General features: G+C 40.3%; 1 protein-coding gene across 1 annotated transcript; it reads left to right on the top strand.

Annotated features, from left to right (window-relative positions):
• Positions 1-22: 22 nt before the first annotated feature.
• Positions 23-10,577, top strand: LOC310662235 (vomeronasal type-2 receptor 26-like; the record flags this gene model as incomplete). The annotated part of the gene is made up of 7 exons (XM_083409008.1): positions 23-228; positions 3,864-4,152; positions 4,425-4,781; positions 6,041-6,076; positions 6,344-6,571; positions 8,520-8,646; positions 9,664-10,577. The coding sequence occupies 7 exons, from the start codon at positions 23-25 to the stop codon at positions 10,575-10,577; spliced, it is 2,157 nt and encodes a 718-aa protein (XP_083265134.1).
• Positions 10,578-11,507: the final 930 nt, after the last annotated feature.

The raw sequence follows: 11,507 nt of genomic DNA, 5'->3' as shown, positions 1-11,507 counted from the left end.
ATCCTGGATATCCAGACGAGGAATGCCTTTGGAGGGGCTTCTCCCAAGCGATGTGGGCGAAGATGTCTGCAGAGGCACGCCCAAGGTGGTGGTGGTGCAGCTGGGCGAAATTGCCGGAAGGCCCCGGCTGAGATTGTGGTCCCGCATGCAAGAGGACTATGAAGAGTTGAAGGCAGCTCTTCCTGGACTCAAAATTGGGTCACTGATGGCAGTGACGTGTGTGGTGAGGTAGCCAATGCCCAGCTGCCACCGAGAGGGCCCAGATGAGCATCCAGAGCGCGGTGGCCAAAAAGGTTCTGGCCTTGGGCAGGGACGGTGAGCCGTCACCCGAGCATTATCTTCCGTGGCTTGATGGAGTTTATCTGTCTGTGATTGGGAATGATTTATGACTGACCTCCGTGTCAGCGGGGCTAAGGGATTGGTTACAGGTGTGAGTGGTTGCTGGCGAGTGTGGTGCTCGTGTAGCGGATAGGCTCTGGTGCAGGTGATAGGGATGGGGGAGCGCTCTCACCATCCCTATGTGAGGGGTATTCCGTTTAAGGAATCCAGGGACTCAGTGGTTTGGTCAACCGTGTGAGGGGATTGTGCCTGTGCCAGAGTCCAGGGGGACATCTGGGTGGTGGACATAGTCTGTTCCCGGCTTTCCAACTATCCAGGTGTTTACCCTAGGCTGACCTATGCTGGTGCCCTGGGTCAGCGCTACCTGCAACGGTGCAGGGAGCTAGTCGAACCAGAGCCTATGCAACTACTCACTTCCTGTAATCAATAAAGTTGTGACCTAAATTCTGCCAAAAACCAAACCAAAATTTGAGTCTTGTGTGAATTTATTTAAGGGGGGAGGTTTAAAGGTCTGATCACGCAACTAGTTCTCTGACCAAACTCTTCTGAGCTTCCTTATATAAATGCCTTTATTGAGCTGCTTTTCATGTGGTGCCCACTGCAATCTTGGGAGGCCACTATAACAAGGTCTCATTTGCAGACAGACTTTGTATTTGTGGTTAACCTTTGGGGGAAGACATCACTCATTATCTGTTAGCCTATCTCTTATATAGAGAACAAAGATTGCACTTTCTGAAACCTTTGTTCACTCAAGCAAGCAGGTATACCCCAGCAGAAGTGGTCTCGTTTCTTTATTTAGAGTGACAACAATAGCTTTGTAACATGAAAGATGGCTGGAAAGAAAGAAAGAAAGAAAGAAAGAAAGAAAGAAAGAAAGAAGAGATAAATTAGATAAAAGCTCTATAAATTATGGTGGTGAACTGGAGGTTTTATTTTGTGTCAATGTTGTGTACATTTGTCAGCCAAATAGACAAAATGTGTCATACAATCTCCAAACATCCAAGAGGCTGAAACTTTCCAGAGGTCCACAATGACACTTCTGTTCATGTTGGAGAGTTTCCTTTTTTGAAGGCCTTACTGTAGACATCTGTACCTGAAAATGAATATTGGAAAACTTTGATTAATCCCCCAAAATGGATTCCTATCTTAAATAAAGCTATATCCGAATTTAAGTTGTGCAAAGATTATTCCACATATAAGAACAATTGCCGACAAAATATTTACAAAATATATAGTGATATATTTTCTTTTTATGAACTCAGATTTTAGACTGACTTCATTTTTCTACTTTCCCCTGCCTTTGCTAAGACCCATTATACCTCTCCCTACTAAGCAGAACCAGCTGAGACTTTGGCTCATCATTATCTCTGTTGACAAACTGTTGGCAGGAGATGTTTAGTCCACCCTCTTCTTCCTTGGAAATCCTGCTAAGACCCAGTATAACTTTTCCTCCCTAGTAAGTAAGACCAGCTGAGACTTTGGCTATGATAAGGTAAACATGATTTTCCATTGCAATCTGGTATGAATCTGCAACTCAGAACTGATAATTATAATTATATCTCATCTTATTAATAGTCCCTTCAGCAGCTTCTCCTCATCCCAGGGGAGTTTCAGAAGCCACATGCACACTATGAACTAAGACTGGAAGACACAATGGATAGCCCCATTCTCTTTTTCCCCCAGAGAGAATGTGATAACCAAGACGGCTTGGCTACCACATCATTATCTCTGTTGACAGACTATTGACAGGAGATGCTTAGTCCACCCTCTTCTTCCTTGCAAATCCTGCTAAGACCCAGTATAACCTTTCCTCCCTACTGAGTAAGACCAGCTGAGACTTTGGCTATGATAAGGTAAAAATGATTTTCTTTTGAAATCTAATAGAAAACCTACAATTCAGAACTGATCATTATCTGCCATCTGATTATCAAATTAATCATAATCACTGCTGCTGCCTCTCCTCATCCCAGGTGTGTTTCAAAAGCCACATAAACACTATGAAGTAAAAGTGAAGGACACAATGAACAGCCCCTGTGCCCTTCAGAGCACATGCTAGATCCAAGGCTCTCTCAGACTGGTTGCAGATTTCCTTACCCTGAGAAGATCAATTTTTGGGGAGGGGCATTCCAGTGAGAGCTTTTGAACCAAAATCATTTGAATGATAATGTGCAGGGTTCCTATTGCTTTATGTTCTATTAGAGATCCACTTCCAATTCTTCACCAATACTATCAATCTGGGGACTTCATCATTGGTGGCATTATGTCTCAAATCTATATAGCTTCAAGTATATTAACCTTCCACAAACCTCCCTCTCCTGAATTATTTGATGACATGTTGTAAGGAATTGTGGGTTTTTTAAAATTTACATATACATATATATTTTAAATTTTTTTTAAATCCTTCATGAGTATATGTCTGCATTTGATGGGTGGTAATTTAAGAAGATGGTGATGATTCCGACTTCTCCTTCTCTGTACTTCAGATGTTTATGATGGGCTGGGGGAGTTCTCAAAATGCTTTGTGCAAGATCTGCCAACCTTAGGTTCATAATTTCAATATAAAAGGCAGGTCTAAAACTAGCATTTATCCATTATAAGATTACAAGAGAGTATAAACAGGATTGTTCACTTTCATTGCATTTAGGTTTTCAGGCTATTTCCCATGGAATACTTTGGATATAGAAAATCCATTTTTGGCTTTTCTCAAACCTGCCACAAATGGTTAATCACTCATATTTGGAAGTGATCTTCTTATACGTTTTGGACAGTACTTGTATGATTGGGTGATCAGGCACTGTCAACTCATCTAAGCAGACTACTATTATCACCACCACCACCATCATCATCATCAGTTGCAGTATGGTTGGCACGAATACCAGCTTACTTTCTGCAAACAAAAGTACATTCCTATTTGAAATATGGCCCTAGGTCACATTCTGTTGTCGTATATCCACCAAAGGTCCACATACCAATATGACATTGCACTGGTAGACTTGTTTTCTCATTTCCAAACGATTAGAGTATCAGAGTCATAATAGAGTCATAAAACAGTATCAAAAAACCTTAGGTGTTTGAGATTTCTCTCATGCATGCTACATATTTCAATAGATTAAATCCATATTCATTCAGTGGAGTTTGAATCCACATTCATTCATTCATACAAGTTTTGTGTGAATGGTGACATGCACATAATGTGAACACTTTTACTTTCTGAGATTTTCAGAAAACAATAGCAAGGGGAAAGGTGAGTGTTTTGCAAGCCTCTGCTCATAAAGGTTGTAATTTGACAGCATTCAAAGCTGTTAGAGGGCATCATGTCCCTACCTACCTGCCTACCTATCTAGAAAAATTTTCTTGAACTGTGGGCATGCCATCGATTTTTCTAAACATACACTGTTATACAATATGTAACTCTCCTCACAGGCCAATGACACAACTCTACCTACCTGAAAAAATTTCCTTGGACTGTCGGCATATAATCTATTTCTATAAACATGTTATACAATATGTTACTCTCCTTACAGGCCAATGACACAACTCTATCAGCATATTCTGGCCTTGGCATTTGCTGTGAGGGAGATCAATGAAAACCCACATATCCTACCCAATGACACACTGGGCTTCCACATCTATAATAGCCATTTCATTGCCAGATGGATCTATCAAGCCTCACTAGCAGCTCTCTCCAGGAAAGGAATTGTTCCTAATTACAAGTGTGATGTTGAGGACACTCCCATAGCTGTCATTGGGGGATCAAACTCAGATTCATGTCTCCAGATGGCCACCATCCTTCATATGTACAAGATGCCCCAGGTAAGATGTGTGCATGGAGCATGGGCAGAGATGAAAACATGTACACTTGGATTTGATGATATGTGTTCAGCTTGAACGTTGTTACTTGATCAGTTGAGGACTTAGCCATCTTTAAAAATCGGAGGTGCATCATAGACCTCAAGGACAAAAGAATTATGGCCTCAAGAACATAGAGATTTGTGATACTGCCTGAAGCAGTTTTTTAAGAAGTGGTGATAGGTCATAACACAATTCGCTACCACTTTTCTTTTCCCATTTGTCCTTACTTTTAGCTCATCTATGGCTCTTCTCCCATGATGGAAAACAATGTACAAACTCTTTTCTCCCACTGGATGTTCCCAGATGGGACTCATCAGTACAATGGGATACTCCAACTTCTCCTGCATTTCAGCTGGTTGTGGATTGGGGTGGTTTCTCAGAATGATGATACTGGAGAGCAATTTGTAGAAAATATTCTTCCCATGTTTGCCCAGAAGGGTATCTGCTTTGATTTTATAGGAAGATTTCCTAAACTGAAGTTTTCTGGAGAGTTCAATGAAATGGTGGCTGATGGTTCTGAAACAATCCGTGTTATTATGGAAAGCACTGCTAATGCTGTGGTTGTTAATGGTGAGATTGACAGCATTATGGTATTGAGAATGATGCCGATGGCTGCAGAAATACATGATATACCAATGCATGCCGCATCAAAAGTCTGGATAATGACTGCGCAGATGGAATTCACATCCATCCCCTTTCAAAGAGGCTGGGAAATTGATTTTATCCATGGTGCTCTCTCCTTGGCAGTTTCCTCAAAGGAACTTGCAGGATTCCAGAAATTTGTTCAGATGAGAAACCCTGCCTCTGAAAGAGAAGATAGCTTTCTCCGGGTTTTTTGGGAACAGGTATTCATCTGTTCTTTCTCCAATGCTTCTTTAGATAAGGAATTTAAGGCATCATGCACTGGAGAGGAGAAGGTTGATAGCCTTCCTGGTTCCGTTTTTGAAATGAGCATGACTGCCCAAAGCTACAGTGTCTACAATGCTCTATATACTGTGGCACATGCTTTGCATGCCATGCAATGCTCCACGTTCAAAATTAGAGCAATGACAAATGGAATAACATTGGACTATCTGAAGCAACATCCATGGCAGGTAAAATTTTGATCCTATTAATGCAAATGTTATATATCATATTCTAGCACTAAGCTGAAGGTGGCCTCTAGTTTTGCAGATCTTTTGTGGATGAGAAAATATAATTCCATACAACTTAATGGATGGAATATTGTTTTTATTCTGAAGTGTGATTCCTATCCTCATTGCCACTTTGTCTGATTAGGTTGTTATGAATTCTGAAAGTAATTTTTCACATGCAATCCTTACACCCCTTTTTTTGAAGTTTTGCTACTGACCCTAGCTGATTCCATAATTTGACCTCCCAGTATTAAAATTGACAAAGATTTGAATTCCTTAAATTGTATCCTCTGAGGCTGAGCACATTTATTACTACTGAGGGCAGTCATTGTATATGCAAGGAACGAAAGGTTTGTCTCACTATAAGTGTTCCAGAACGACTCTTAATTTTTGCACTTTCTGGTTTGACACTGGGTGCCATGTCCAGTTTTCCTTAAAGGGAATTCTACTGATTGTCCCCAGTACCTCCAGTATGAGTCACTTGTTCCTTCATTTCTCTCCACTGCCTTTCCTCGGTCTCCCTCTCCATGCAACATTCTCAGACTTTACTTATTACAAACAATCCTGAAATGGCTATTTGTCGTCTGCTAACTTCCAAGCCCATGCTTTAGGAATCCAAGCTGATCTCATCCCTACATAGCAACACAAACTTTTCATGTGAGTTCTGTGCATCCCTACAATGTCTTCCAGACCCAAACCGTGTATCCCCCTCTCAGCTTTCCCGAGACACATTCCTTAAGGAGGAGATTAAGGTAGGTGCCTGCACTTCCCTCTTCACCTAGCTGAAACAATATCCAACACCACAAACCAGAAGATAAATCAAACGACACATCAGTACCCGTCCCACAGTGCACATCACATTGGACATCAGGTTTTGGCACATAGGTATTTACGTTAGACCACTTGGTCAGCTGATGTAGTTTAAATAAATTATGAATCAAAGGTCTCAGAGGTGAACTATGATCTCAATAAGGAATCCTTTTGTAGATCTTCACTATAATTCCCTATCCCAAATTTAGCTCCAACACTTTCTGAGAAGTGTCTCCTTCAACAATAGTGCCGGAGAAGAAATTTCCTTTGACCAAAGGGGAGCATTAGTAGCTGGCTTTGATATTATCAACTGGGTCACATTCCCAAATGAGTCCTTTCTTAGAGTCAAAGTTGGAAAAATGGACCCACAGATTCACCAAGAAAAGGGGCTCAGAATTCATGATGATGCCATTATATGGCCCAGCAACTTCAACCAGGTATATGGCGTTTTATAGTATCTTCCATCCTTTCTTCAATGTTAAAACTGATATCTCCTCAGGTCTTGTCTAGATTTGGTAGAACATCCATATAGACTTGGTTAGAAGACCCATTGCCATTGCACTTATCTGGAGCCATTTCAGCAACCTAAATAACCCTCCAAAGCAGTTATTGCAAACATGGCAGGGAACATTGGGAGATGAACAAACAGCTGAAAACCTCTGGGAGCATGAATTTATGCACTGAAATGCATACTTGAATCAAAATAATTAAGCCAAATAATGATTGAATCATTACTATATTAGTAACATAATTTTAAAAAGTAATCTTTTAAAAAAGCAGGCATGGAGGATGCCTATAACTGGAGGACCTCCAGCATTCTGGAGAAAGTTCAATAAATATTGCTTCATGATTCTGGTCTCTAAGGTAGTGATATTCCAAGATAATGCTCACAGGAACGTAGCATGTAAACTAATATGTTTAGAACCTGACCAAGCAAAGATCATCATCCAAAACAAATATTAATGTTGAAAAATATAACCATGGTGGGGGGGGAGTTAACACTGCAAGCAAGAAATATTAAAAGATTGTATGAAACACAGAGAATTAGAACAATCAACACCTGACAATGTTCTAGGATATTTTAGTTACTTCATGTCCAAATTATACAAATTTGTTACTTACCATGTGTGTTATTTATATGTTGTTGCTGCTGCTACTGCTGCTGCTGTTGTTGTTTTCATTGCACATTGTTTACATTAACCTGCTACTGTCTTAATTTGTTTACAATAACTTTGTAAATATACTATAAATGAATTTCATTGTGTCTTAAAAGCTTGATCTTCCCGATTTCTTATTCTTCCCATGAGTTTTGCCATTTCTGCATAGTCCATTAGTTTCCGTAACCCTTCTTCTTTTATTGGGACATTTCCTTCTTTCCATCTTTGGGCATACAACATTCTGGCAGCAGTGGTCTCATACATAAATACATTAGGTAACTTTAATCCCATTATTCCCAAAAGAAATGTCTCTGGTATCTTAATAAAGGTTAACTTAAACATTTTTTTAAACTCATTATACAGTAGCATCTCCGGTTGCGCATGGGATCTGTGCTGGAGCTCTGGTCGGATCCCAAGGAATTTGCAACCAGAGGTGCCTGTTCTGCGCATGTGTGCTGCACGTAGAGTGCTTTTGCGCATGGCGTGTTGAGTGCTTCTGCGCATGCACGCATGGCGAAGCCCAGAAAAACATTTCCGGGTCTGCCACGTGCGTAACCCGCAGAATACGCAAGCAGAGGTGTGCATATCCAGAGGTACCACTGTATATCATTTCCCTGTAGGCTTTTGCCTTATTACAAGTCCATCACATATGGAAAAAGGTATCTTCTTGTTCTTTACATTTCCATCAGATACTAAATTCTGATTTGTACATTTTGGCAAACAAATTGAGTGTTAAGTACCATCTATACATCATTTTAATATGATTTCCCCTCTAATTATAAAAAGCTGCAAACTTTATATCATTATTCACAATCGCTCCCAGTTTAGTCATACTGCCCACACGACCTGGAAAGCTGTATGGGGACAAATGCCGGCTCCCTTGGCCTGAAAATGAGATTAGCGCCACAACCCCATAGTCGCCTTTGACTGGACTTAACCGTCCAGGGGTCCTTTACGACCAATATCCATTGCCCAATGTAGCATTGAAGATTTCACTTGTTCATCTTTTGTTTCCCATTCTAATAGCATCTTATACATTTTTGAGAAGACATTAACATTACATTCAAGGAGGTTTCTCTCTAATTCTCTCTCCATAAAAGGTGCTCTCTGGGGGGGGGGAGCATTTTCCTATATTATTGTCCTATTTCTAAACTGTGTATTTCACCACCTTTCCTGTGCCAGGGAGATGCACTCCATGAAATTATTGTCTTCTTTTATTTATGTACAGACACCACCTCCTTCTGTGTGCAATGAGAATTGTCATTTAGGTTACAGTCGGACCAAGAAGGAAGGGAAGCCTTCTTGCTGCTATGATTGTCTTCCATGTCCAGAAGGGAAGATCACAAACCAGAAGGGTAGGAGATAAGCTGTGAACTCTTCAAAAGCTATATCAGGATCTTGCTTGATATCACCACTGAGATTTGTATTTGGTGTACAAATCTGAATAACATTGGAGAGATGTGATTGGGTAGGAGTTTTATAAGAGCCAGGCATATTATTTATGTGTTTATTCATTAAAACCACTTGCATAGTACAATTTCATAAAAATTTGAAAGTAGTTTACAACAACAACAAAAATTCACAGAGGCAGACAAACATACACATATAGACACAAAAAAACAAGTAAGTATATATACAATGGCACAAATCTCCAGTCTTTTAGTTAACAGCCAAATACATTAACCCAGAGGAGGGTTTAAAAAGCAACAAAAGGGCAGATCACCAACTAATTCCTAAAGGATATATTTTCTTAACTTTCTCCATATGCTTGGCAGAAAAGAAAAGTTTTCAGATATCTAAAGTTTACTATAGAAGATGCCTTCTGATTCATTGTTGAAAGCATGTTCCAAAAGACTGGGTCCAATGACAATAAAGACATAGTCCCAAAACCTCAAGCTAAGCAATTCTCCTATGGATTATCTCAATCATCAAGCTGGAATAGAAGGCTTAAGGCTGTTCCTTTAACAATAATGACCTGAGTTGAGGGATTGTAAATTGGCACAGGGACCTTGAATCTGGCTTGGTAATAGAGTGTTGGCATGCTAACAAAGGTCTCATGTGTTGTCAGCTATGTACCACCATTAAAAGGATTCAAGCTATCACACTGCCTAGGGATGGAAGGAGCTGCCAAACCAGCTAGCCAGATAGTGGATGTTAGGAATAAATCTTCAGACCTGTAGACTGCTACCTTCTTGAGATTGACCCAAGATGTAGATTGCTTTGCAATCAAAGCTGAATATTACTTCTAAATATAAGGATGTGTTTTTTACAACTGTTCTAGGCATCCTAATTCAAGGCTCCAAAATACAGAATTTCCACCAAGCATGGCAGAATGGATTTCCATGTAGATAACTCTTTCTTTTCTTTTTCAGACATGGATGTTTGCTTTGAATGTCCTGGGGACCAATATCCAAACCATTTCCAGGATGGATGCCTTCCAAAACAAATAACTTTCTTGTCTTATGGAGAACCTTTGGGCACAATTTTGTCCTCTTTGGCTCTCTCCTTTTCTCTCCTCACTGCTTTGGTTCTTGGAATATTCCTGAAGCACATGGATACTCCCATAGTCAAGGCCAACAACCGGAACCTCACCTACACTCTCCTCATCTCCCTCTTGCTGTCCTTTCTTTGTGTTTTGCTATTCATTGGCCAGCCTGGAGCACTGACATGCCTCCTTCGACAAACTGCTTTTGGCATGATCTTCTCTGTGGCAGTTTCTTGCATACTGGCTAAAACCACCATTGTGGTTCTGGCTTTCATGGCCACCAAGCCAGGCTCTAAGTTGAGGAGATGGGTAGGGAAACCATTGTCCAACTCCATTGTCCTTTCCTGCTTTCTTATTCAAGCCACCATTTGTACTATGTGGTTGGCAACATCTCCCCCATTCCCTGATTTAGACATGAATACAATGATTAAAGAAATGATTATGCTCTGTAATGAGGGGTCAGTCCTTATGTTTTATTTTGTGTTGGGCTACATGGGCTTCTTGGCTTCTGTCAGCTTTATTGTGGCTTTTCTTGCTCGGAGGTTGCCTGACAGCTTTAATGAAGCCAAGTTCATTACATTCAGCATGCTGGTCTTTTGCAGTGTTTGGTTGTCCTTTGTCCCAACCTACCTGAGCACAAAAGGAAAATACATGGTGGCTGTGGAGATCTTCTCCATCTTGGCCTCCAGTTTGGGCTTACTGGGGTGCATCTTTTTCCCCAAATGCTATATCATTTTACTGAGGCCTGAACTGAATACTAAGGGACAGTTAATTAGAACAACAAAGAATCAGCCTAGCTGACCTAACTGAAGCCCATTGTATTCAAATATCTTTTATTAGTAATGAGTGATATACCCTCCAAGATCACAGAAAGCCTCTGTGCAAGAATGAGCCATGATTTCCATGTAGTCACTTAGGATGATCCCATTAAAGTATTTCATTTCATTATTTCAGCTCTTTATTTAATTTTTATTCCACCCTTCAGCCAAAGTTTACAGAAAAATGCACAACAGAAAAATACAAAATGAGAACACAAAGTGTATAATAAACATCAGTCAATAGCCTGGTGATAGAGAAACATCTTTTTCTCGTGCGTAAAAATATGTAACGACAGATTACAAAAAGCCACTTGAGCTGCTGTTAAGTGAATGAGCCATACTTCCATGAAGTCAGCTCTGATGATCCCATGAAAGCATGAAAATAATGCATCAAAGTAATGCATCAAATAATGCATCAAAAATAATGCATCAATCCACACCCAATTCTGTATATTCTGATCCCATTTCCTGTTTGCTGTGATTTTCCATCCTAATTTAGAAAAAAAAGAAGTTCCTTCCATTTCTTCTTCTTCCATTCTTTCTCCGGGGAAATTGCCAGAAGCTCAATAGCTTTTGCATCTAATTTCGCTCCAAATTTCACTCCAAATCCTTTCTCTCTCAGCTCTAGAATGCTTTTTAAGCTCCCTATCCATGGATTCAGTCCACTTCTCCAACATCATGACTACACCACATGCCTGTTTCACTCCTCCAGTCACCTGTGTGAAGATTCTCTCCATTTCATTGTTTACTGCCTCCAGCTTTACCATTCCACTCAGCTGTTCTGGCAGTGCTTTATCAATTCTCCAAACGTTCTGCATCTTCTTTAACCTCATCATTCTCTGGTCCATTTTCATTCACCATCTTATCCATCTCAGCTCTGATCTCTTTTAGTTGCTGATCCAGTAATTGATGC

Source organism: Podarcis tiliguerta (assembly GCF_965153285.1).
Source record: "Podarcis tiliguerta genome assembly, chromosome: 13".
In the NCBI taxonomy this organism is placed as follows: Eukaryota; Metazoa; Chordata; class Lepidosauria; order Squamata; family Lacertidae; genus Podarcis; species Podarcis tiliguerta.
The sequence above is the reverse complement of the archived record's forward strand: the minus strand, read 5'-3'. Positions and strand labels throughout refer to the sequence as shown.